The sequence below is a fragment of the Nomascus leucogenys genome, chromosome 21 (assembly GCF_006542625.1).
Source record: "Nomascus leucogenys isolate Asia chromosome 21, Asia_NLE_v1, whole genome shotgun sequence".
Classification (NCBI taxonomy): domain Eukaryota; kingdom Metazoa; phylum Chordata; class Mammalia; order Primates; family Hylobatidae; genus Nomascus; species Nomascus leucogenys.
This window is the reverse complement of record NC_044401.1, coordinates 42,200,409-42,225,120: the sequence shown is the minus strand read 5'-3', so window position 1 is coordinate 42,225,120 and position 24,712 is coordinate 42,200,409. Positions and strand designations below refer to the sequence as shown.

The 24,712-nt window shown below is 41.4% G+C and overlaps 1 protein-coding gene across 1 annotated transcript; it reads right to left on the bottom strand.

The window, feature by feature from the left end:
- Nucleotides 1-348: 348 nt before the first annotated feature.
- On the bottom strand, nucleotides 349-22,288 carry ARGFX (arginine-fifty homeobox). The gene is made up of 5 exons (XM_030801862.1): nucleotides 22,224-22,288; nucleotides 19,425-19,539; nucleotides 14,511-14,627; nucleotides 5,902-6,050; nucleotides 349-4,947 (listed from the first exon to the last, which is right to left on the bottom strand). Exons 2-5 carry the CDS (start codon nucleotides 19,522-19,524, stop codon nucleotides 4,351-4,353), a joined length of 963 nt encoding a protein of 320 aa, XP_030657722.1. The 5' UTR covers nucleotides 19,525-19,539; nucleotides 22,224-22,288; the 3' UTR covers nucleotides 349-4,350.
- Nucleotides 22,289-24,712: the final 2,424 nt, after the last annotated feature.

The window sequence follows — 24,712 nt, the reverse complement described above, 5'->3', positions numbered from 1 at the left end:
ATTCCAAAAACTCCAAATCTGAAACACTTCTGGTTCCAAGCATTTCCGATAGGGGATACTCACTTTAGTCTGTAGTTCCCTTATGGCGTCTTTGTTCGGCTTTGGTATCCGGATAATATCGATCTCATAAAATGAGTTCCCTCCTCTTTTGTTTTTTGGAAAAGTTTGTGAAGGACTGGTGTTAATTCTTCTTTAAACATTTTGGTAGAATTTAGCAGTGAAGCCATCTGGGACTGGGCTTTTATTTGTGGGAAGTTTTCAATTGTTAACTCAATCACTGTGCTTGTTATAACTCTGTCTTAGTCTGTTCTTGTGCTGTTATAACAGAATACCTGAGACTGGGTAATTTATGAAGAGAGATTTATTTCTTACAGTTCTGAAGGCTGGGAAGTCTTCCAGTCTCAGATGGAAGATGGAGGGGCTGCACCTGGCCAGGGCCTTCATGTTTCATCCTCCCATGGCAGAAGGAAGGGAGAGGAGGAGGTGAGAGAGAGAGAGAGAGAGGTGGGGGTGGGGATAAAGATTTTGGGGAAGAAGAGGGCCGAACCCATTCTTTTATCAGGAACCCACTTCTGAGATAACTAACCCACTCCCACAATAATGGCATTAATCCATTCATGGGGGCTCTGCCTAGTAACCCTTAAAGGTCCCACCTCTCAAAGCTGTTGCTTTGGGGATTAAGTTTCCAACGCATGAGCTGTGGGGGACACATTCATACCATAGCAAGCTCTATTCACAACCTCTATTTCTTGTGGAGTCAGATTTGGTATTCTGTGTCTTCCTGGGAATTTGTCCATTTCATTTAAGTTATCTAATTTGTTGGCATTAAATTGTTCATAGTATTTCTAATAATTTGTATTTCTATAAGTTTGGTAATAAAATCTTGACTTTTGTTTCTGATTCTAATAATTTGAGTCTTTTGAGGGGGTGGTCAATCTAGCTAAATGTTTGCCATTTTGTTGATCTTTTCAAAGAACCAGCTTTTGATTTCATAAATTTTTTCTGTATTGCTTTTCTATTCTCTATTTCATTTATTTCTGCTCTAGGCTTTCCTTCTTTCTGCTTTCTTTGGACTGTTATTATCAATTATTGAGAATGTCGTATGAATATACCACATTATGACTATGTGTTGGTGAAGTTTTCTCAAGAATTTTAATTTTTGTTAAAATTTGCCTCATATATTTTGGGTATATGTTGTTAAGTATATTTAAGTTCAAACTTATGATATATTTCAGGTTAATTGTTCTTTTTGTTGTTGTCTAATATACTTTATTTCTAAAAAAAACTGTTTTGGCCAGGTGAGGTAGCTCACACCTGTAATCTCAGCCCTTTGGGAGGCTGAGACGGGAGGGTCACTTGAGCTCAGGAGTTTGAGGCCAGCCTGGGCAACACGGCAAAACCCCATCTCTACTAAAAATACAAAAATTAGCCAGGCATGGTGGCGTACACCTGTAGTCCCAGCTACTTGGGAGGCTGAGCCAGGAGAATCGCTTGAACCTGGGAGGCGGATGTTGCAGTGAGCCGAGATTGCACAGCCTGGGTGACAGAACAAGACTCCATCTCAATAAAAATGTTTTGCCTTAAAGTTTAATTTGACAGATATTAATAAAACTATGCCACTTCCTTCCTGTGTAAAACTATTGATCTGAGACCTTTTTTAAAAAATATGTAAGTATTTGAAGCTATAAATTTCCTTCTAAGCATTGATTTAGCTTCATCCCATATTTTGGTTTGTTGTGCCTTTGTTTTTTTCAGTTAACAGTGTTTTCCAATTTTACTCATGATTTCTTCTATTTATTTATTTATTAAGACAGTATCACTGTGTTGCTCAAGCTGGAGTGCAGCGGCACAGTCACGGCTCACTGCAGCCTCGACCACTGTGGCTCAAGGGATCCTCTTAACTCAGCCTCCCAAGTAGCTGGAACCATGGGCTCTGGCCGTCATGCCCAGCTAATTTTTTGTTTTTTTGTAGACACAGGGTTTTGCCATGTTGCTGAGACTGTGATTTCCTCTTTAACTATTGGTTATTTAGGAATGTGTTGCTTAATATCCACGTATTTGTGAATTTCCCAAATTTTATTGATTTCTAATTTCATTCCATCGTATTTGGAGAACACACTGCATAATTTCAATCCTTGTGATTCTTCTGCCTCAGCCTCCCAAGTAGCTGGGACTACGGGTGTGTGCCACCATGCCCAGCTAATTTTTTTTTTTTTTTTTTTTTGTATTTTTAGTAGAGGCAGGATTTCACCATGTTGGCCAGGATGGTCTGGATCTCTTGACCTCGTGATCTGCCCTCCTTGGCCTCCCAACGTGCTGGGATTGCAGGTGTGAGCCACCGTGCCTGGCCTATTCAAAACATTTTCTATGTCCTTTTTTAAGTTTTGAATTTTTCTCCACAGAGGTATTAATTTTCTTTGTGAATTTCTAGGTACTTTCACATTTTTCATTGAGAGGTACTTATGTTTCTTTATTTTTTTATTTTTTGAGACAGAGTCTTGCTCTGTTGTCCAGGCTGGAGTGCAGTGGTGTGATCTCGGCTCACTGCAACCTCCACCTCCTGGGTTCAAGCGATTCTCCTTCCTCAGCCTCCCGAGTAGCTGGGATTACAGGCGTGTGCCACCATGCCTGGCTGTTTTTTTTTTTTTTTTTTTTTTTGTAGTTTTAGTAGAGACGGGGTTTCACCATGTTGGTCAGGCTGATCTCAATCTCCTGACCTCGTGATCCGCCCGCCTCGGCCTCCCAAAGTGCTGGGATTACAGGAGTGAGCCACCGCACCCGGCTCTTATGTTTTTTTATTACTGGTGTTCAGAAATGGTATTAATTTTGTAGGTTGATCATGTGGCTGGAAAATATGCTAACTTGTCATTCTAAAAGTTTGACTCTTTATTTTGTGAGTTTTGCAAGTTTATCATCTCACCTTCAAAAATCTGTTTTTATTTCTTCCTGTGCTAGTTTTTACACCTCTTATTATGTCTGGACCATTGTACTACATATATATAATTTTTTTCATTGTACTATATTAAAACTAGTGGTGACAGTAATTTCCCCTCAAATTAGGACTGAAAGTTCCCTTTTAAAAAACCCCAAATTCAGCCTGGGCAACAAGGCAAAATCCCGTCTTCACTAAAACTACAAAAATTAGCTAGACATGGTGGCGCATGTCTGTAGTCTCAGCTACTCAGTAGGCTGAGGTGGGAGGATTGTTTGAGCCCAGGAGGCAGAGGCTGCAGTGAGCCAAGATGGTGCCACTGCACTCCAGCCTGGGTGACAGAGTGCTGTCTACAAAAAACAAACAAACAAAAAACTAAAAATTGGAAACAAAATGTAAGTTTATAACTTTCTCTCATTAAAAGTGGATGATAGTGTACTCACTTCCCCAATACATATACTAAAATCGGAATGATACAGAGAGAAAAGTGGATGATGCTTTCTTTGGTTTCCTTGAAAAAAAGTGTTTTTAAACTAGATAACCCGGCCGGGTGCGATGGTGCACTCCTGTATTCCTAGCACTTTGGGAGGCTGAGGCAGGTGGATGGTGTTAAGTCCAGGAGTTCAAGACCAGCCTGGGCAACATGGTAAAACCTCGTCTCTACAAAAAATACAAAAATTGGCCGGGTTCGGTGGCTCATGTCTGTAATCCCAGCACTTTGGGAGGTCAAGGCAGGTGGATCACTGGAGGTCAGGAGTTCAAGACCAGCCTGGGCAACGTGGTGAAACCCCATCTCTACTAAAAATACAAAAGTTAGCCAGGCATGGTGGCACACGCCTGTAATCCCAGCTACTCAGGAGGCTGAGGCAGGAGAATCACTTGAACCCCGGGAGGTAGAGGTTGCAGTGAGCCGAGATCCTGCCACTGCACCCCACCCTGGGTGACAGTGTGGGACTCTGTCTCAAAAAAAAAAATTAGCCAGGTGTGGTGACAGGCACCTGTAGTTCTAGCTACTCAGGATGCTGAGGTGGGAGGATCACCTGAGCCCAGGAGGTCAAGGCTTTTGTGAGCCGTGATTGTACCACTGCATTCCAGCCTGGGTGACAAAGTGAGACCTAGTTTCAAAAAAATAAAGTGGATTATCCCCAAAACCACTGTCCTACTTTTAGAAAATTCAAGATAGTTTTGGGAAGGGAATTTTGGAGTCTCATTGGCCATGTAAGGGACTAGGCAGGCTTCTCAGGGAGAATTGTGGGGCTGATTACGTAGTGCCCAGCTCTACTTGGAAAACTCTTTTCGCAACATTTACATGGAAATCAGAGACACAGGCCCAGATGTTTGGGTTAAAATGAGACAAAGGAAAAAAACAGTCATGTACAAGAGGCAAGAAGACCTCTTTTCTAAATGGTCCATATTTATTAGTACTCTGGCCAGAGAAATCCCAAGTCTACCATATTGGAGGTTTTCTGGAATTCCAGGCTATCTGTTAGATTGTAGGCTTCAAAGTCTTGGCTTGTTATACTGGGCCAGGTTTGTGCGGGAGACAGGCCTACAGCTGGACCAGCAAAGGTGCTGAGAGAGGAACCCTGTCCTCCTACCTGGTACTTTGTGGGTGAGAGATACTGATACAGACAGTGGAAAGAAGAACTGGCTATCTCATTCTCATCAGGAAGATTGTACAGTTGTATGATTTGGAATATGTCATAGGCATCAGAGTACAAAGCAGGAACCGAGGCCACCAGCCTCTCCCACTGAGTATCTTGCATTTGGAAGTCACTTGTGGAACTCTCAGTGAAGGTAGAGTTCCATGCCCATTTGGAAGGGTCTAAGGGATGAGGTGGAAGGGAGCTGGAGAAATCTGAAATCACAGGAGAAAAAGCATGAGGACTAGGGGATGTTCTGGGGGAGGTGGGCACATTCTTCTTGGATGGAAGGATCTGGTTTCGTTGCTTTGCTGATTGCTGCTGCTGCTGCTGCTGCTTCTTCAATTTGAATCGCCGGTTCCTGAACCAAACCTGGGAGTGGGGGAAGAGGGGAGATTGTGGTCTGTTATTGGAGGAGGTATTGGAGGTTTCTCCTGAGTGAAAACAGCCAGGTTATAATCTTCATGTCCTCTCTAATTCACCATGACACTGGGCTTTGCAAGAGCAGAGATGGGCATGACTGGAGTCAATAGGAGGGATGATGGAGATCAGGTCTGGGACCCCGGAAAGGAAGAAAGCGGGTGTGTTTCAGGGTTTGTGCTGGGGGTTCAGAGATAGGGTCCTGAACTCTAGAGAAGAGAGGCTAGTTCAGGGGTCTAGGATCTAGGGAGAGGTGAAGAATTTGAACTGAGGGATTTTTAAGGATTATTTTAGGAGGCCTCTCCTATAAGGAATACTCCAATAAAAATGTATGGCCAGTCACGGTGGCTCACACCTGTAATCCCAGCACTTTGAGAGTCTGAGGCAAGAGGATCACTTGAGCTCAGGAATTTGAGACCAGCCTGGGCAACATAGTGAAACCCCATTTCTAAAAAAAGAGAAAAAAGAAAAATGTCATGGGCTTTAGCAGGCTCAGAGGTTAGACGGAGTATTGTTTGTCCGTTGGTAGCATTATGAATAAACAGATTGCAGGGCTTTGCTTAAAAAGACTCTAAGGGAGGAGTCTGTCTGGATGAGCACCTTTCCACTATTTGAACTCTATAGTACAAATATTAAAAATAAGATTTCTGGAGTTTTCGTTCTAGCAACACTATTTCTTATCTCTGTGGCCCAGTCACTTTGCCTCTGAACCTCATTTTTTCTCATTTTTCAAACTGCATGAGAGTGAGGCCAGTATTTGCGATGTCCCCAGTTTGATACCATTTCAGTAGGTACTCAATTAATGAAATATTATTGTGGGGCAGGGGTGGAGGGTGGGTAATTTCCAGGCTGGATAGGTGAATGTGACTTGGATGGGGGTACCAAGCACACCACAGGGGATCAGACCTTTACTGTTGACTCCGGTAGGTTGAGTCTCAAAGCTAGTTTCTCCTGAAGATTTCTATCTGGGAACATGGTCTGGCTAAACAGAGCTTCTAGCTCTTCATACTGTTGGTTGCTGAAAGAAGTACGTTGTTGATGCCTTCTCCGTATTGCTTCAGGGCAGAGATAAAGAAGGGGTGGTTACATTTACATTACCAATCTCTCCCCGCCATCAAAAAAACAAAAAACAAAAAACAAATCACCATGGTGAATCTCCCATGCCTTTCCTCCAACCAGGCTTAGGGTCCAGAAAATGCAGATCCCAGGTCTTGAGTCTGAATGGCTGAGCCCTGCGTAACAGTGCTCTGTTCTCCACTGTCTGAGATTTTGTCTCTGTTAGGACATGAGTTACCTCTTCAATTTTCTGTGTACTCAGTCTGTTCACTCTGGAAACTGGCTCCCTTGAGGTTTAGTTTGCCCTGCCTGCACTGAAAAGTTTTCTGTTTTACTTTTATTCTCTGGTACTCAGTCTTTCTACCCTACCTAACCTCAGGACAGTGGATAGTATCTTCTGTCTTCTCATCTTTTTCACACTTTTGTTATTCTAGAAACTAGTAATATTCTGTGCAAGAGCTAGCCAAAATTTTTTTTTAATTATGAAATAGATAAAACTAGGAATAAACCCTATGTCTTTGCATCTGAATATAACCCACTCTTCTAAATGGGTTTCCTGTCTTCATTTATTTGTTCAGGAATCCAGTCCATCTCATCTGGCAAATAGGCTCGCTCTTTCTTTTCCTTCTTTTTTCTTTCTTTCTTTCTTTCTCTTTCTTTCTTTCTTTCTTTCTTTCTTTCTTTTTTCTTTCTTTTTCTTTCTTCTTTCCTTTTCTTCTTCCTTCCTTTCTCTCTCTCTCTCTCTCTCTTTTTTTAGAGACAGGGTCTTGCTCTGTCTCTAAAAAAGACAGTGCCAGGCTGAATGCTGTGGCACCATCATAGTTCATTGTAACCTTGAACTCTTGAGCTCCTGCAATCCTCTGGCCTCATCCTCCTGAATAGCTAGGACTACAGGCACTATCACCACTCCTGGCTAATTAAAAAACTTTTTCTTTCATAGAGATGGGGTTTCCTTACATTGCTCAGGCTGATGTTGAACTCCTGGGCTCAAGTGATCCTCCTGCCTTGGCCTCCCAAAGTGGTGGGATTACAGATGTGAACCACCATGCCTGGTTGAGCTTTTTCTTTTATGGGATTTCTGAGGCTCTATTCACTACTTTGGGGAAAAGAAATCAAATGTGGTCAGCACAATATGCTCACACCCGTAATCCCAGCACTTATGGGAGGCCAAGATAAGAGCATCACGAGTGGAGGAGTTGGAGACCAGCCTGGGCAATGTAGGGAGACCCTGTCTCTATGAAAAATTAAAAAATTAGCTGGGCATGGTTGCATGCCCCTGTGGTCCCAACTATTCTTGAGGCTGAGGTGGGAGGATTGCTTGAGCCAGGAGGTTGAGGCTGTAGTGAACCATAATGGTGTCACCACATAATAACTATTCTTGAGGCTGAGGTGGGAGAATTGCCTGAGCCTGGGAGGTTGAGGCTGTAGTGAACCATAATTGTGTCACTGCACAATCATGTGTCAGCCTGGGTGACAGAGTGAGACCCTGTCTCAAAATAAATATGTATAGAAGATTGAAAAAGTATAGTTTTTTAATGGCAATGAAAAAGAAAAGGGTTTTTTCTTTAAAAATGCAATTATCGGCCAGGCGTGGTGACTGGTAATCACAGCACTTTGGGAGGCTGAGGCAGGTGAATCACTTGGAGTCAGGAGTTCGAGACCATCCTGGCCAACATGGTGAAACCCCGCCTCGACTAAAACTACAAAAATTAGCCAGGCATAGTGGTGCATGCCTGTAATCCCAGCTACTAGGGAGGCTGAGGCATGAGAATTGCTTGAACCCAGGAGGTGGAGGTTGCAGTGAACCGAGATCATTCCATTGCACTCTGGCCTGGGTGACACAGTGAGATTCTGTCTCAAAAAAAAAAAAAAAAATTCCGCAATTATCAAAATTTGGCCATGCACAGTGGCTCACAACTATAATCCCAGCACTTTGGGAGGCCAAGGCAGGAGAATTGCTTGAGGCCAGGAATTTAAGACCAGCCTGAGAAACATAATGAGACCCTGTCTCTACAGAAAATGTTTAAAAATTAGGTGGGCATGGTGGCACATGCCTGTGGTCCCAGCTATGGGAGGCAGAGGTGGGAGGATCACTTTAACCCACGTGGTCAAGGCTATAGTGAACTACTGTCATGTCACTGCACTCCAGCATGGGCAACAGAGAGAGACCCTGGCTCTAGAAAAATAAATACAATAACAATAAAAGGAGGAAAGGTCCTCACTTGGACCTCCCTTCTTGTACTTAAAAGTCCATAATACCAACACTAAAATCAGGCAAAAATAAACACTATAGATAAAACTATAGGCTAATGCCACTTATGAACATAGATGAAAATAACCTATATAAAACATATTTAATCCCACTTTGAATGTACATATTTCTAAACTTATATTTTTTCAGTTCATATATATATATGTGAAATCCAATATACTTAGAAATATTGATTTTTTTCTGCTCACATTTAATAAAATTATTCTACTCAAACTGTATTTACCTCAGATAGACATATCTTAAATATTCTGAGCCTGTTCTTTTAATTAAACAACATCGTTTTACCAGGCACTTATTTTTTACTTTCAAATAAGTAGTTTGTGATACAATATTTCTGGAATGTGTCTATGGAATACTGTTACTGGGAATTTTGTTCTAAGCCACAGGGAACTTATTTATATAATATTAAGATAACCACTTTCCCCCCACACTCATCCTATAGGGGTGCATTTGTGACTTCCACAACCTAACTACTTACTGTAAATTGTTTAAAAATAAGAACTTGATTTATTCATTTATTTTGAAAAGCAGTATGTACAAATAGTACAAAATTTAAACCATCCCTGTTCCCCAACCACCCAATTACTCTCTAGAGCTCTTCTGTTCAATACAGTAGCCACTGCTTCAAATGACTATTAATCATGGGAAATGTGGCTAGTTTCCGCTGAGGAGCTGATTTTTTTTTTTTTTTTTTTACAGAGTCTCCCTCGTCAGCCCAGGCTGGAGTGCAGTGCAGTGGCTTGATCACAGCTCACTGCAACTGCCATCTCCCTGGCTCAAGTGATTCTCCCACCTCAGCCTCCCAAGTAGCTGGGACTAGAGGTGCGCACGCCGTGCCTGGCTAATTTTTGTGTGTGTGTAGAGATGAGGTTTTGCTATGTTGTCCAGGCTGGTCTCAAACCCCTGGGCTCAAGTCATCCTCCCACCTCCACCTCCCAAAGTCCTAGAATTGCAGGTATGAACCACTGTGCCTGTAATTTTTAATTTTAGTAAATGTTAATTTAAAATTAAAAACTGATAGTGCAATTATTGAGAAACTAGTATGCTTGGAACAACTTGGGTAGGTCAACTTTTTTCAACTGTGATTTTATGAAATCTAAATGCAGATCAAGTATTTCTCATGAAATATTTAGCATCTAGACTGAGATATGCGAAGTGTATTCACTGGATTTCAAAGTCTTGCTATGAACAAAGAATGTAAAACATCTCATTGGATTATATTTTGTCTGCTTAACAAAATTGTTACATTTTATTAATATGTTGCATTCAATGTTATATATACATTGTTTAATTACCTATTAAAAGTAAAGTTAGAAGCTTTAAACTTACTATTTTGGCCAGGCATGGTGGCTCACACCTGTAACCCCAGCACTTTGGGCAGACCACCTGAGGTCAGGAGTTCGAGACCAGCCTAGCCAACATGGTGAAACCCCATCTCTACTAAAAATACAAAAATTAGCCTGGTGTGGTGGCATGTGCCTGTAAGCCCAGCTACTTGAGGCACGAAGAGTTGCTTGAACCCGGGAGGCAGAGGTTGCAGTGAGCTGAGATCATGCCATTGCATTCCTGGGTGACAAAGCAAGACTTGGCCTCAAAAAAGAAATAATAATAATAAACTTACTATCTACTTGTGTGTATCTAAACACGACATATAAAAGTAAATTAAATAAAAAACATATAGATGATAAAGTAAAGGAAGCAGTGGGTTTTTGTGTGTGTTTTAGCTTTTTACATACTTTTGAATCATTAGCTTGCTTCTGTATTTATTCAAAATGTCACCCCTTGAAATAGGACTGTCTCTACTAAAAATACAAAAAATTAGCCAGGTGTGGTGGCACACACCTGTAATCCCAGCTACTCAGGAGGCTGAGGCAGGAGAATCACTTGAACCCAGGAGGTGGAGGTTGCGGTGAGCCGAGACCGCACCACTGCACTCCAGCCTGGGTGAAAAAGTGAGACTTCATCTCAAAAAAAAAATATATATATATATATATATATACACACACACACATACACACTTTTCTTTATAACTTAAAATTATAATTTATGAATATATAGAGAGTAGACTACAAAAATTATGAGAAACCTATTGTAATGACAACCTCAGAGAGGAGGTAGAATGGAACTGATAGAAATGGTCAGGTACTTTTGTTTTATTTCCATTGTCTTAATTTATTTTGTTTATTTATTTTATTATTATTTTTAGAGATGAGGTCAGGCATTCGAGACCAGCTTGACCAATGGGGTGAAACCTCATCTCTACTAAAAATACAAAAATCAGCTGGGCATGGTGGTGCACGCCTGTAATCCCAGCTACTCAGTAGGCTGAGGCAGGGGAATCACCTGAACCCGGGAGGTGGAGGTTGCAGTGAGATAAGGTCTTGCTCTGTCTTAGGAGTTTGAGACCAGTCTGGACCACATGGTGAAATCTCATCTCTACAAAAAAGGGTGTAGTGGCACGCACCTGTATTCCCAGCTACTCGGGAGGCTGAGGTGGGAGAATCAGTTGAACCTGGGAGATTGAGGCTGCAGTAAGCCGAGACCGCGCCACTGCATTCCAGCTTGGATAACAGAGTGAAACCTGTCTCAAAAAAAAAAAAAAGAAAAAGAAAAAGAAGGAAGGAAGGAAAGAAAGAAAGAAAGAAAGAAGAAAGAAAGAAAGAAAGAAAAAGAAAGAAAGAAAGAAAGAAAGAGAAAAGAGAATATAAATTTGATTTTGGAAGGCCAGGTACAGTGGCTTATGTCTGTAATTCCAGCACTTTGGGAGGCCGAGGCGGGCAGATCACGAGGTCTCGCTATGTTGTCCAAGCTGGTCTCTAACACCTGGGCTAAAGGGATCCTCCTGCCTCAGCCTTCACAGTAGCTGGGACTAAAGGTGCACCACTGTACCCAGCTCATCAACCTCCTGATTCTATTCCAGGAAAACCCATCTCAATCAAATATGACGAACATACAAGATATTTAGTCCCAGATTTAGGTCTGTTATATTCACACCTGGTAACTACCCTCTTGGGGAAGGACAAGTAGGCTCCCTGAGAAGAGAGACAGACTACAGAGTGGGCACAGGGGAAGACTGCTTGCTGGAACTGGCTTGGTCCTGTGGTATCAAGGACACACTGGAATCACTCATGCTGATTAAAGTATGTGGCTGAGGAGTCGCAAAGGATACACTATTCATCAGAGTACTGTGGAAATAAACATTATATACTTGAAAGCATTTTCAGTCAGCCTTGGCTAAAAAGAAAATTAAAGAAACTATAGATCAGTTTGGTATCAGATAAGGAAAAATAAAAAGCCTGGAGCCAGGATATACTTTGAGTTACAAATACTTCAATAATTATAAATGCAGAGCTAAATTATTTTTTAGGGCAATGTGATAAGGAAGATTAAGTCAAGGAAACATCATGTATGGACAACTACCAGTGACATCCCGGGAAAATTCACATCCATGTGGGGCACATTTCTTCCAGAAATTTAAATGTATACATGCTGTCTTCTGAAAACTTTGATCTATGTCTTACTCAGTTAGCTCAAGGAGTCCATAATATGCAAGTTGCACTGTGGAAAAGTTTGAACCAGTAATCTTGATATATGTTCAATAGTAGAAATTTTGCTTTTAAAACTATACTTTTCAGGCTGGGCATGGTGGCTCATGCCTTCAATCCCAGCACTTTGGGAGGCCGAGGCAGGTGGATCATGAGGTCAGGAGATCAAGACCATCCTGTCTAACATGGTGAAACCCCATCTCTACCAAAAATAAAAAAAAAAAATAGCCAGGTGTGGTGGCGGGCGCCTGTAGTCCCAGCTACTCAGGAGGCTGAGGCAGGAGAATGGCATGAACCCAGGAGGCAGAACTTGCAGTGAGCTGAGATCACGCCACTGCCCTCCTGCCTGGGCAACAGAGCGAGACTCCATCTCAAAAAGAAAAAAAAGATAAAACTATACTTTTCTAGGAATGTGATTATGAACCCATTACCCAAACTCTTCACCTCAATTTCTTCTTTAAAATTTTTTAATTTTTTTTTTTTTTTTTTTTGAGACAGAGTCTCGCTCTTTCGCCCAGGCCGGACTGCAGTGGCATGATCTTGGCTCACTGCAAGCTCCACCTCCCAGGTTCATGCCATTCTCCTGCCTCAGCCTCTCGAGTAGCTGAGATTACAGGTGCCCGCTGCTGCACTCGGCTAATTTTTTTGTATTTTTAGTAGAAACGGAGTTTCACCGTGTTAGCCAGGATGGTCTCAATCTCCTGACCTCGTGATCCACCTGCCTCAGCCTCCCAAAGTGCTGGGATTACAGGCGTGAGCCACTGCACCCGGCCAAAATGTTTTAATTTTTTAAATACAGATGGAGTCTCGCTACGTTGCCCAGGCTAATCTCAAACTCCTTGGCTCAAGTGATCCTCCCACCTCAGCCTCCCAAAGTGCTGGAATTATAGGTGGAAGCCACCACACCTAGCCCACCTCAGTTTCATCAAGCATAAAAGGGGAATGTGGCCAGATGCGGTGGCTCACACCTGTAATTCCAGCACTTTGGGAGGCTGAGGTGGCGGATCACTGAGGTGGGTTGAGACTAGCTGACAAATGAGAAACCATCTACTAAAAATAAAAATAGCAGGGGGTGGCGCATGCCGTAATCCAGCTATCCAGAGGCGAGGCAGGAGAATCGTGAATGGGAGGCAGAGGTGCAGTGAGCCGAGCTGTGCATGCACTCCAGCCTGGCAACAAAGAAACTCTGTCCAAAAAAAAAAAAAAAAAAAAAAAAAAAAAAAAAAAAAAAGTGGGGTAGGGGGAATGTTGAGTATGTACTTTAGGCCGGGTGTGGTGGCTCAGACCTGTATTCCCAGCACTTTGGGAGGCCAAGGCAAGCAGATAGCTTGAAGTCAGAAGTTTGAGACCAGTTTGGCCAACATGGTGAAACCCTGTCTCTACCAAAAATACAAAAATTAGCCAGATATGGTGGCAAGCACCTGTAATCCCAGCTACTCAAAAGGCTGAGGTAGGAGAATTGCTTGAACCCCGGGAGGCAGAAGTTGCAGTAAGCTGAGATTGCGCTACCGCACTCCAGCCTGGGCGACAGAGTGAGACCTTGCCAGACGCACAAAAATGAATATCTACTTTATAATAGGGTTTGTAAATTTTTTACATGAATGTATTAATGTAAGGCACTAATTATATTGATTTATTAATGTAAAGGCATTAATACACTAGAATAATGTGTGGTACATTGTATGCACAACATACCTCTCTTTTGTAAATTAATTTTATTTTAGTTTGGAGTATGTCACTGAAAATGAAGTATTTTCACTTAAAGATATAAGATATTGAGCGTAGGCTGTATAACTTCATCAAATTTCTGATAATTAACTCACTGCTTATGACCCTACTGATCTTACAATATAGTTAACCTCCTCTGCGTATCAACTATGAGTTAGGAAAATATTACTAAAACATGTACATAGTTTCATAGAAAACAAATTTTAAAAACTAATTTTTATTTTGCAATGTAATGTGACATGTAAAATATACTTTTCTGGCCAGGCGTGGTGGCTCCTGCCTGTAATCCCAGCACTTTGGGAGGTCAAGGCGGGTGGGCAGATCACTTGAGGTCAGGAGTTCAAGACAAGCCTGGTCAACATGGTGAAACCCTGTCTCTACTAAAAATACAAAAAATTAGCCAGGTGTGGTGGCGTGCACCTGTAATCCCAGCTACTCGGGAGGCTGAGGCAGGAGAATCGCTTGAACCCAGAAGGTGGAGGTTGCAGTGAGCCAAGACTGTGCCACTGCACTCCAGCCTGGGTGAAAAAGTGAGTCCATTTAAAAAAAAAAATAATATATATATATATATATATGTACGTGTATATATATATATATATATATGTACGTGTATATATATATATATACACACACACACACTTTATAACTCAAAATTATAATTTATGAGTATATAGAGAGTAGACTACAAAAATTATGAGAAACCTATTGTAATGACAACCTCAGAGAGGAGGTAGAATGGAACTGATAGAAATGGTCATTAAGTACTTTTGTCTTATCTCCATTATCTTAATTTATTTTATTTATTTTATTGTTATTTTTAGAGACAAGGTTTTGCTTTGTCTTAAGAGTTTGAAACCAGTCTGGACCACATGGTGAAATCTCATCTCTACAAAAAAGGGTGTAGTGGCACGCACCTGTAGTCCCAGCTACTCGGGAGGCTGAGGTGGGAGGATCAGTTGAACCTGGGAGGTTGAGGCTGCAGCAAGCCGAGACCGTGCCACTGCACTCCAGCTTGGATAACAGAGTGAAACCTGTCTCAAAAAAAGAAAAAAGAAAGAAAGAGAGAGAAAGAAAGAAAGAAAGAGAGAGAAAGAAAGAAAGGAAGGAAAGAAAAGAAAGAAAGAAAGAAGAAAGAAAGAAAGAGAAAGAAAGAAAGAGAAAAAGGAAAGAAAGAAAAGAAAGAGAAAGAAAGAGAATATAAATTTGAGTTTGGAAGGTCAGGCGTGGTGGCTCATGCCTGTAATCTCAGCACTTTGGGAGGCCGAGGTGGGCAGATCACAAGGTCAGGCATTTGAGATCAGCCTGACCAACACAGTGAAATCCTGTCTCTACTAAAAATACAAAAATTGGCTGGGCGTGGTGGCATGCGCCTGTAATCCTAGCTACTTGGTAGGCTGAGGCAGGGAAATCACTTGAACTCAGGAGGCAGAGGTTGCAGTGAGTTGAGATCGTACTACTGCACTCCAGCCTGGGAGACAGAGGAAGACTCCATTTCAGAAATAAATAAATAGAGTTTGGAAATAGACACACTTCAGCCACTGGACCATCCAAACCACTACAGTCTCAGGGAACACATATGTCCATTATTATTAGAAAATTTGGGTTGGGCACTGTTCCTGACATCAGTAATTTCAGCATTTAGGGAGGCAGAGCATTCAGCTTGACCTCAGGAGTCCGTACCAGCCTGGACAATATAGTGAGACCCCCATCCTCCACAAAAAGGAAAAAAAAAAGAGAAAATTTGGTAAAACATTAATGTCTGTTTACATGGAGAGTCTCAGTTTTCACATTTATAAAATAAAAAAGAATAGCTTTATTTTATTGAGTCACTTCACAGATTATGTACAATGAAACCTTATTTTCCTCTTCCTTTTCTCTTTGTCCTACGTTTATTTCATTTATTTCCAACCGCACTTTTTTTTTTTTAATGTTTGAGACAGAGTCTCACCAGAACGCCCAGGCTAGATAGAGTGCAATGGCTCAATCTCAGCTCACTGCAACCTCCACTCCACAGGTTCAAGCGATTCTCCTGCCTCAGCCTCCCAAGTAGCTGAGACTACAGGCGCTCACCACCATGCTGGCTAATTTTTTTACTTTTATTAGAGACGGGGTTTCACCATATCGGCCATACTGGTCTCAAACTCCTGCCCTCAAGTGATCCGCCCACCTCGGCCTCCCAAAGTGCTGGGATTACAGGCATGAGGCACTGTGCCCGACCCAACCACACCTTCTTAATTGAGCCAGAGGCTGACACTCTAAAGTGATGATGCCCCCGCCTCAAGAGGCCGTGCATGCTTCTGTGCTCGCTCTCATGCCTGCCTTCTCTCTCTCACCCACTCTCCCTCCAAGCCTGGACTAGCCTGCTAGAGGATGACAGACTATAGCAAAAAGAGCTCATATTCTGCAACCTAGGCTACTTTAAATGAGTTTACAGCTAGTCAACCCTCAAGCATGCAAGAGATGCCAGCCAAGATCAGAACTGGCCAGCTGGCTTGTAGATTTTTTTTTTTTTTTTTTTTTAATGGAGTCTCGCTCTGTCACCAGGCTGGAGTGCAGTGGCATGATCTTGGCTCACTGCAATCTCTGCCTCCCGGGTTTAAGAGATTCTCCTGCCACAGCCTCCCGAGTAGCTGGGACTACAGGCACGTGCCACCATGCTCAGCTAATTTTTGTATTATTAGTAGAGATGGGGTTTCACCATGTTGGCCAGGATGGTCTCAATCTCTTAACCCCGTGATCCGCCTGCCTTGGCCTCCCAAAGTGCTGAGATTACAGGCGTGAGCTACTGCACCTGGCCTGGCTTGTAGATTGACAAACAACAACAAATGCTTATTTTTTTAAAACCACTGAAATTGTATGAAACAGCAATGACTAATTTGTACATACATTTGGTCTTCAAACATATCAATTTTCTGAACTTTCTTCTGTTCTCTCAGTTCTCACCACGTTCCTGCAGCCTGTATTTCCACATTACCATTCTGCTGGGGATTTTCTGCAAAATTCTTAGCCATGTACTGTGTGAGGTGTAAGAAATAACAATTCTATTTGGTATGTAACATATTCTTCCACATCTCCTAAATCTGGGGTCCCTAATCCCTGGGCCACAAACTGGTATGGTTCCATGGCCTGTTAGGAATTGGGCTGCATAGCAGGAGGTGAGCGGCGAAGGAGTCAGCGAAGCTTCATCTGTATTTACAGTCGCTCCCCATAGCTCACATTATTGCCAGAGCTCCACCTTCTGTCAGATCAGCTGGTAGCATTAGATTCTCATTGGAGCATGAAGCCTATTGTGAACTGCACAAGTGAGGGAGGGATCTAAGTTGCATGCTCATTATGAGAATCTAATGCCTGGTGATCTGTCACTGTCTCCCATCACCCACAGATGGGAGCATCTGGTTACAGGAAAACAAGCTCAGGTCTCCCACTGATTCTAAATTATAGTGAGTTGTGTAATTATTTCATTATATATTACAATGTAATAATAATAGAAATAAAATGTGCAATAAATGTAATGTCCTTGGATCATCCCAAAACCACCCCCCTAACCAGTCCTTGGAAAAACCGTCTTCCAAAAAACAAGTCCCGGGTGCCAAAAAGGTTGGAGACTGCTGCCCTGAATGCTTCTGGAAACAGCTTTTCACACCTTTCAGTAAATATATATATTTTATAAGATGGGGTCTCACTATATTGCCCAGGGTGGTCTTGGAACTGGGCTCAAGTGATCCTTCCACCTTGGCCTCCCAAAGTGCTGGGATTACAGGTGTGAGCCACCACGCCTGGCCTCTTTCAGTAAATATTTATTCGGCACCCCCTGCATGCATGCTGCGATGCTAAGTTCAACAGTAGATGAAAGGATGAGTATGAAACAGCATGCTGGGACAGCACAAGGCATCACAGTGCTTCAAGTACTGGATAACTTTGTACTAAAAATAAGTAATCATAATCAGAATTTGTATGTTCTTCTCTCCCAGAGCAATGCAAAGTTGTTTTGTTTTTAAGGAAACCAAACAGGTTAGACTGCCTTCTAACAAAACTTCCCCTAAATAGGTAATATGTGGAGCACTTTGGTATTGGTGCCAAAAAAGCAAATTTAGCAGTGGGGCACAGTGGCTCACGCCCGTAATCCCAGCACTTTGGAAGGCCAAGGCGCATGGATCACCCAAGGTCAGGAGTTCAAGACCATCCAGCCTGATCAACATGGTTAAACCCTGTCTCTACTAAAAATACAAAAATAAGCTGGGTGTGGTAGTGCCTGCCTGTAATCCCAGCCATTTGGGAGGCTGAGGCAGGAGAATCGCTTGATCCTGGGAGGTGTAGGTTGCAGTGATCCGAGATCGTGCCATTGCACTGCAGCCTGGGCAACAAGAACGAAACTCCATCTTTGAAAACAACAACAACAACAACAATAATAAAAATATTAAGCTGGCCAGGCGTGGTGGCTCACTCCTGTAATCCCAGGACTTTAGGAAGCAGAGGCAGGCAGATCACAAGGTCAGGAGCTAGCCGGGCGTGTTGGCTCACGCCTATAATCCCAGTACTTTGAGAGGCCAAGGCGGGTGGATCACCAGAGGTCGGGAGATGGAGACCATCCTGGCTAACACGGTGAAACCCTGTCTCTACTAAAAATACAAAAAAATTAGCCAGGCATGGTGCCACATGCCTGTAATCACGGCTGCTCGGGAGGCTGAGGCAGGAGAATTGCTTGAACCTGGGAGACGGAGGTTGCAGTGAGCTGAGATCACACCATTGCACTCCAGCCTGGGCAACGAGAGCAGAAACTCCATCTCAAAAACAAACAAACAAACAAACTCCAAAGGTCAGGAGTTTGAGACCAGCCTGGCCAATATGGTGAAACCCCATCTCTACTAAAAATACAAAAAAAAAAAAAAAAATTAGCCGGGCATAGTGGTGCATGCCTGTAGTCCCATCTACTTGGGAGGCTGAGACAGACGAATCACTTGAACCTGGGAGGTGGAGTTTGCAATGAGCCAAGATCGTGACATTGCACTCCAGCCTGGGTGACAGAGCAAGACTCCGTCTCAAAAAAAAAAAAAACAAAAATAATAATAATATTAAGCCTTCCCATTTATGCACATAGAGTGTCTTCCCATTTGTGTCTTTTATTTCAGCAACATTTTATAGTTTTCAATGCACAAGTCTTTCACATCCTTGGTTAAGTTTATTTCTTAGTACTTTATTATTTTTGATGCTATTGTAAATGAAGTTATTTTTATAATTTTCTTTTCTGATTGTTTATTATTAGTGTATAGAAAAATCAGATTTTTATACGATTTTACATATATTTTTAAAGGTAAACATTGTATACGAACAATGTTTGGAAAATCTCCAGGATAAAATATCAAATAACAAATATATATTTCAGAACAATTCACTCAGATCCACCTTATATAAATAAATATCTTTATACAAATAAATATCTTTATACATGTATACACTACTACTCTGAATAATGAGGTTTTTTTTTTTTTTTTTCATTTTCCCTCCATATTGGGCCACAATTTACCTGCCTTGGAAAAGGAGATTTCTCAATTTCTATCTCTCTATGCTTCAGATCTTTTCTCCTAGAAAAACATGCTCACTTGCTCTATATATTATATTCTTAGCTAATCTCTCATAATTTGAATCAACCATGGGCCAAAGGCCCATTTGATTTGAAATGTATTTCTCCTTTTATGATAGGGAGACTTTTTGAATAGATTTTTAAAAACAATCAATAGCTGCCTTAAAGCAAATGCAAAATGCAATTATAGGGCCGCATGAGAAGGGGGCAGTAGAAAGGGAAAAGGAGAAAGAAGGATGATACTCACTGGGACCAGCTGGATCCTGTGGTGGTATCACCTTCATGTTGGAATAATTCCTGTTGATGAAAGGGTCTGGCTGGGGATTCTCTGGGGCCATTCTGTTCATCGTGGTTTCTGAAATCTGAGATGGAAGGCCTATGAGATAGGGAATGCTGATGAAGAATTCATTCACTGGATAGCAATGTTTTCAAGGAGCCTGGGCTTGCTGTATGACCTCTGGCAAGTGAGGTTAACCCCCAATTCCTCTACCTCAGCTGGAAAATGATTCATATCTTATACCATAGAGAAATACTCTAGCTGTACTTGTCAAAAATGAAACTTTAGAAATAACAAAAGAAATTCTGTGTCAATATCTTCGTGACTCAAAGTAGAGGGATATTTCTTTGATGAGATTGTTGAAGTGCAATCTATACACGAAAAGATAGAGATCAAATGACCACAGATTTCTCATCAGAAACAAAGACAGTTCTTTTAGCACTTCAAAGATTTTGTTCCACTGTCAACTTAGATTCTTTTTTACACCACTTGCCATCACTCCCAATCAACTCAGATTCCATATCCAGGGAAAATATCTTTCAGGAAAGAAGGTGAAATGAAGACATTCTCAGAACTATGAGAATCTGTGGCCAGTAGTCCTGTTCTGTGGAGTATTAAAGAAAGCTCTTCCTAAGAGGGAAAATTGGAACTTCAAGAATAAAGGAAAAGCCACACATATGGTAAATATCTGGTTACATATAATAGGTCTTAAATTTTTAAAAGCTATTTGGAATATATATGAATATTGAAAGCAAAAATTACCATATTGTTTATTGGTTTTGTTTTGTTTACTTTTAATTTTGAACTGATTTCAGATTCACAAGAAATTGCAAAATAATATATATGGTTAAGGTGCTGCACACACTTCAGCTAGCCTCCCTCAATGGTGACATCTTGCATGTTATTTTACTTTTTCACTCTTATTCTATAACAAATGTACAGGGGAATAAATTTAGAAGAGCTTGTTAATTCATAAACCAATATTTTGCAAATGAACAGTATGTAATGTTACAAAATCCTGCATGGGTAAAAGATCCACTCAAAGTTCAATGTAGAACAATGGATTTTAATGTGACAGAATTTGAAAAGTTCATTCATATGATTTCAAATTTTACATTGCAGGCCGGGCATGGTGGTTCACGCCTGTAATCCCAGCACTTTGGAAGGCTGAGGAGGGTGAATTACTTGAGGTCAGGAGTTCGACACCAGCCTGACCAACATGGTAAAGCCCCATCTCTACTAAGAATATGAAAATTAGCTGGGCGTGGTGGCACGCAACTGTAGTCCCAGCTACTAGGGAGGCTGAGGCAGAAGAATCGCTTGAACCCGGGAGGCAGAGGTTGCAGTGAGCCGAGATCATGCCACTGCACTCCAGCCTAGGCGACAGAGCGAGACTCCGTCTCAAAAAAAAAAAAAAAAAAAATTTTCACATTGCAACTCATCTTTAAGAAACTGCTACTTGTTGAGTTTGTGTTGTAGTTTCAAAGAATATCCACAATTATTTCAAAGGCTATAAGAATACTCCTTTTTCTAGCATCATATCTGTATGAGGTCAGATTTTCTTCTTACACTTCAACAGAGTAATGCATCAGAAAAGGTGACTGCAAAAGCAGAAGAGAATTCTACCATCTTCCATTAAGCCCTAAAGTACTAAAATGTAAAACAATGCCATTGGTCTCACAATTTTTTTGTGTGTGGAAAATATAGTTAACACATAATGCATTTATCATTTTATTTTGAAAGGAATGAATAAATATATTTTAATCTCAGTTTTCACTTTGAATATGGTAAATATCTAGGTATATTCTATAGAAACAAAAGTTCTTTGGAGTCCTCAACAATTTTTAAGAATATAAAGAGGTTCTGAGACCAAAATATTTGAACAGCAATAACAACAGATGGCCTAAGGCTTGGCATTTAATTGAAAAGAAATTAAACTTCACTAAGCATCTGTTCTTCAGTACAACCCTAAGAGTAAATAAATGATGCAGTAACATTCAGTAGCAACATTAGGATACTGTCAGACATCCAAGTGCTTCATATACATGATTCAAGTGATCCTTGACAAACACATGGGGTAATGGACAATTATTATCAACCTCTTAAAGATGAAGAGACGTGAGATCTAAAAGTTTGGCCAGGTAGAAGAGAAGCATAGCTGGGAATGAATCAGGTCTTACTGACTCTTGTACACATAGTCTAAACCCTGGCCCACTTTCCTGGGATGGGTATTGAAAGTCTGCAGCTTAAACTAGCATATTAAAGAAACAAAGAAGCAAACGATTCAACTGGTCTACAGTGCTTTCCCTGATTGAGGCTATCAAGAGCATAAGGCAGAATTGCCACTAGCAGAACCACATTTACTCAGCAAATTTTTATTGCCTGCCTCCTACAAATGGGCACTTATGTAGGTCTGTGGATTCTGCAATGAACAAAGTACACAAAAATATTTGCTATAATAGAGTTTACATTCTAATTAAGGATTTCCAAAGGCCTGGCTAACACAGATGGGGAAAGTTTGGGAGCCCTGCAGAACAGACAACCACACTCAGTAAGTAAGGAGTCTCACATTCTCTCCCTGATTTTCATGAGGTGAATAGTCAGTCTTTCTGACCTTCCTTCTGTCCCCAACCATCTATATCATGTCCCTCTAATGTGAATGGGCTGAGTGGTTTGCATCCTTTAGTATTGCTCCTTTGATTTTTCAAATCCTCTTTGAGCACTTAAAGCCCCACATTCTGGCTACCCTCCCCGCTCCCTGATGCTTACCTGTCATGAATCCCCTTAGACTAACCATTTTCAGTCCTACGTGGTGTGTCTCTCTCCGGAAATGCAGTTTCCTTAGTGTGTCCTCATGCAGAAGACCCTGTATTTAAATGTAATTTTTATACAATCAGACCTCCTCCTGCCCTTGCACCACCCAGACACACCCTGATGTCCCACCCTTCATTCATTCATTTGTTCATTCAATAAAAGTATGCTTAGAGCATAGTGTAACTGTTGCTGAAAATAGTCATTATTCTTTTTTTATACTCAAACTTCCTACCTTTGACAACCCTTCAAGGCAGCTCCTGTGCTTTTTGATGCAACCACCTTTTTACTTTTACACTTGCGTTGTTCAAAGTTTTAGGTGTAAAATTCCTCTAGGCGTGGTAACACACGCCTGTGGTCTGAGGTACTCGGGAGGCTGAGGTGGAAGGATCACTTGGGCCTGGGAAGTTGAGGCTACAGTGAGCCCTAATTGCACCAGTCTACTCCAGTCTGGGCAACCGAGCGAGACAGCAAGACCCTATCTCAAAAAAATAAAAGTAAAGTTTTAGGAGTGTATCTTTAAAATAGTGATCCAATCTGACGATTTTCATATGCAATAATCCATTTATGTTTGATAGGATAAGAACAGAGTAATCCCACCTTATCCACAGTTTTGCTTTTTGTGGTTTCAGTCAATTGCCATCCAAAAATATTAAAGGGAAACTTCCATAAATAAAAAATGTGTAAGTTTTCATTTCTTTTCTTTTCTTTTTTAGACGGAGTTTCACTCTTGTTGCCCAGGCTGGAGTGCAATGGCATGATCTCAGCTCACTGCAATATCCACCTCACCGGTTCAAGTAATTCTCCTGCCTCAGCCTCCCACGTAGCTAGGATTAGAGTCGTGTGCAACCACACCAGCTAATTTTGTATTTTTTTAGTAGAGACGGTTTCACCATGTTGATCAGGCTGTCTTGAACTTCTGACCTCAAGTGATCCACCCGCCTTGGCCTCCCAGAGTGCTGGGATTACAGGCGTAAGCCACCATGCCCAGCCCTTTTTTTTTTTAATGCTCAAATTTTAAATTGGCTGTACTGCTCCGCCCAGGATGTGAATCATTCCTTTGTCCGTGTATCAATGCTGTATAAGCTACCTGGCCTATACAATGTGGTCGTATAGGAAGAAACCGAGGATCCTGGAATGTATCCGCATGGATAATGGGGGGAGCACTACTTATTTCTACCTAATTTCTTACAATCTTTGTGTGTTTTTAACTTTTCCAGCCTTCTGTTAGAATGGTTGCATTTTATTTTCTCCCCCTCTCAAATGGTGTGTAAGTTATATGCAAGATTTAAAGTTACATTATTTTTATTTATTTATTCTTTGTTTAGAGATGGTATTCACTCTGTCACCCAAGCTGGACTGCAGTGGTGCCATCATGGCTTACTGTAGCCTTGACCTCCTGGGCTAAAATGATTCTTTCACTTCAGCCTCCCCAGTAGCCGGAACTACAGGTATGCACCACCACCCCCAGCTAATTAAAAAAAAAAAAAATTTGTAGAGATGGGATGTTGCTAGGTTGCCCAGGCTGGTCTAGAACTCCTGGGCCCAAGTGATCCTCCTGCCTTGGCCCCCCAAATTGCTGGGATTACAGGCATGAATCACTATGTCCAGCCTAAGTTTGCTTTTATGTTCCTAAAAGTGGTCATTATTATTTTTGTCATAAATATTTATTTAGATTTAACCATATGTTTATCAAGTGCTTTGATCATCATCGCTTCTTTCATCCTCTTTCTTTTGGGCACAGTTTTATTTTTTCTGATGTAGAATCAAAAATAGTTCTTTTAATTGTAAACATTTTCAAACTTTCTTTGTCTAAAATGTCTTTATTACATTATCATTCTTGCATAATAGATTAGATGAGTACAGAAACCATTTATTTGAGAAGTCTGCTAACATCCAAACTTTTATTCCTTTGCAGGTAATTGTTCTCTACTCTCTAGTTGCTTTTATTTTATTTTTCTAAGATGGAGTCTTGCTCTGTCACCCAGGCTGGAGTGCAGTGGCACAATCTCGGCGCACTGCAACCTCTGCCTCCCAGGTTCAAGCAATTCTCCTGCCTCAGTCTCCTGACTAGCTGAGATTACAGGCGCCAGCCACCACGCCCCAGCTATATATATATATTTCTATATATCTATATCTATCTATATCTATATCTATATATCTATATCTATATATGTATATCTATATATCTATATCTATATATATGTATTTTTTGTATTTTTTTAGTAGAGACAGGGTTTTACCATGTTGGCCAGACTGGCCTCAAACTACTGATCTCGTGATCTGCCTGCCACGGCCTCCTAAAGTGCTGCGATTACAGGCATGAGCCACTGTGCCCAGCCTCTAGTTGCTTTTAAAAGATGTGTGCAGGCTGGGCGCGGTGGCTTGCGCTTGTAATCCCAGCACTTTGGGAGGCCGAGGCGGGCGGATCACGAGGTCAGGAGATC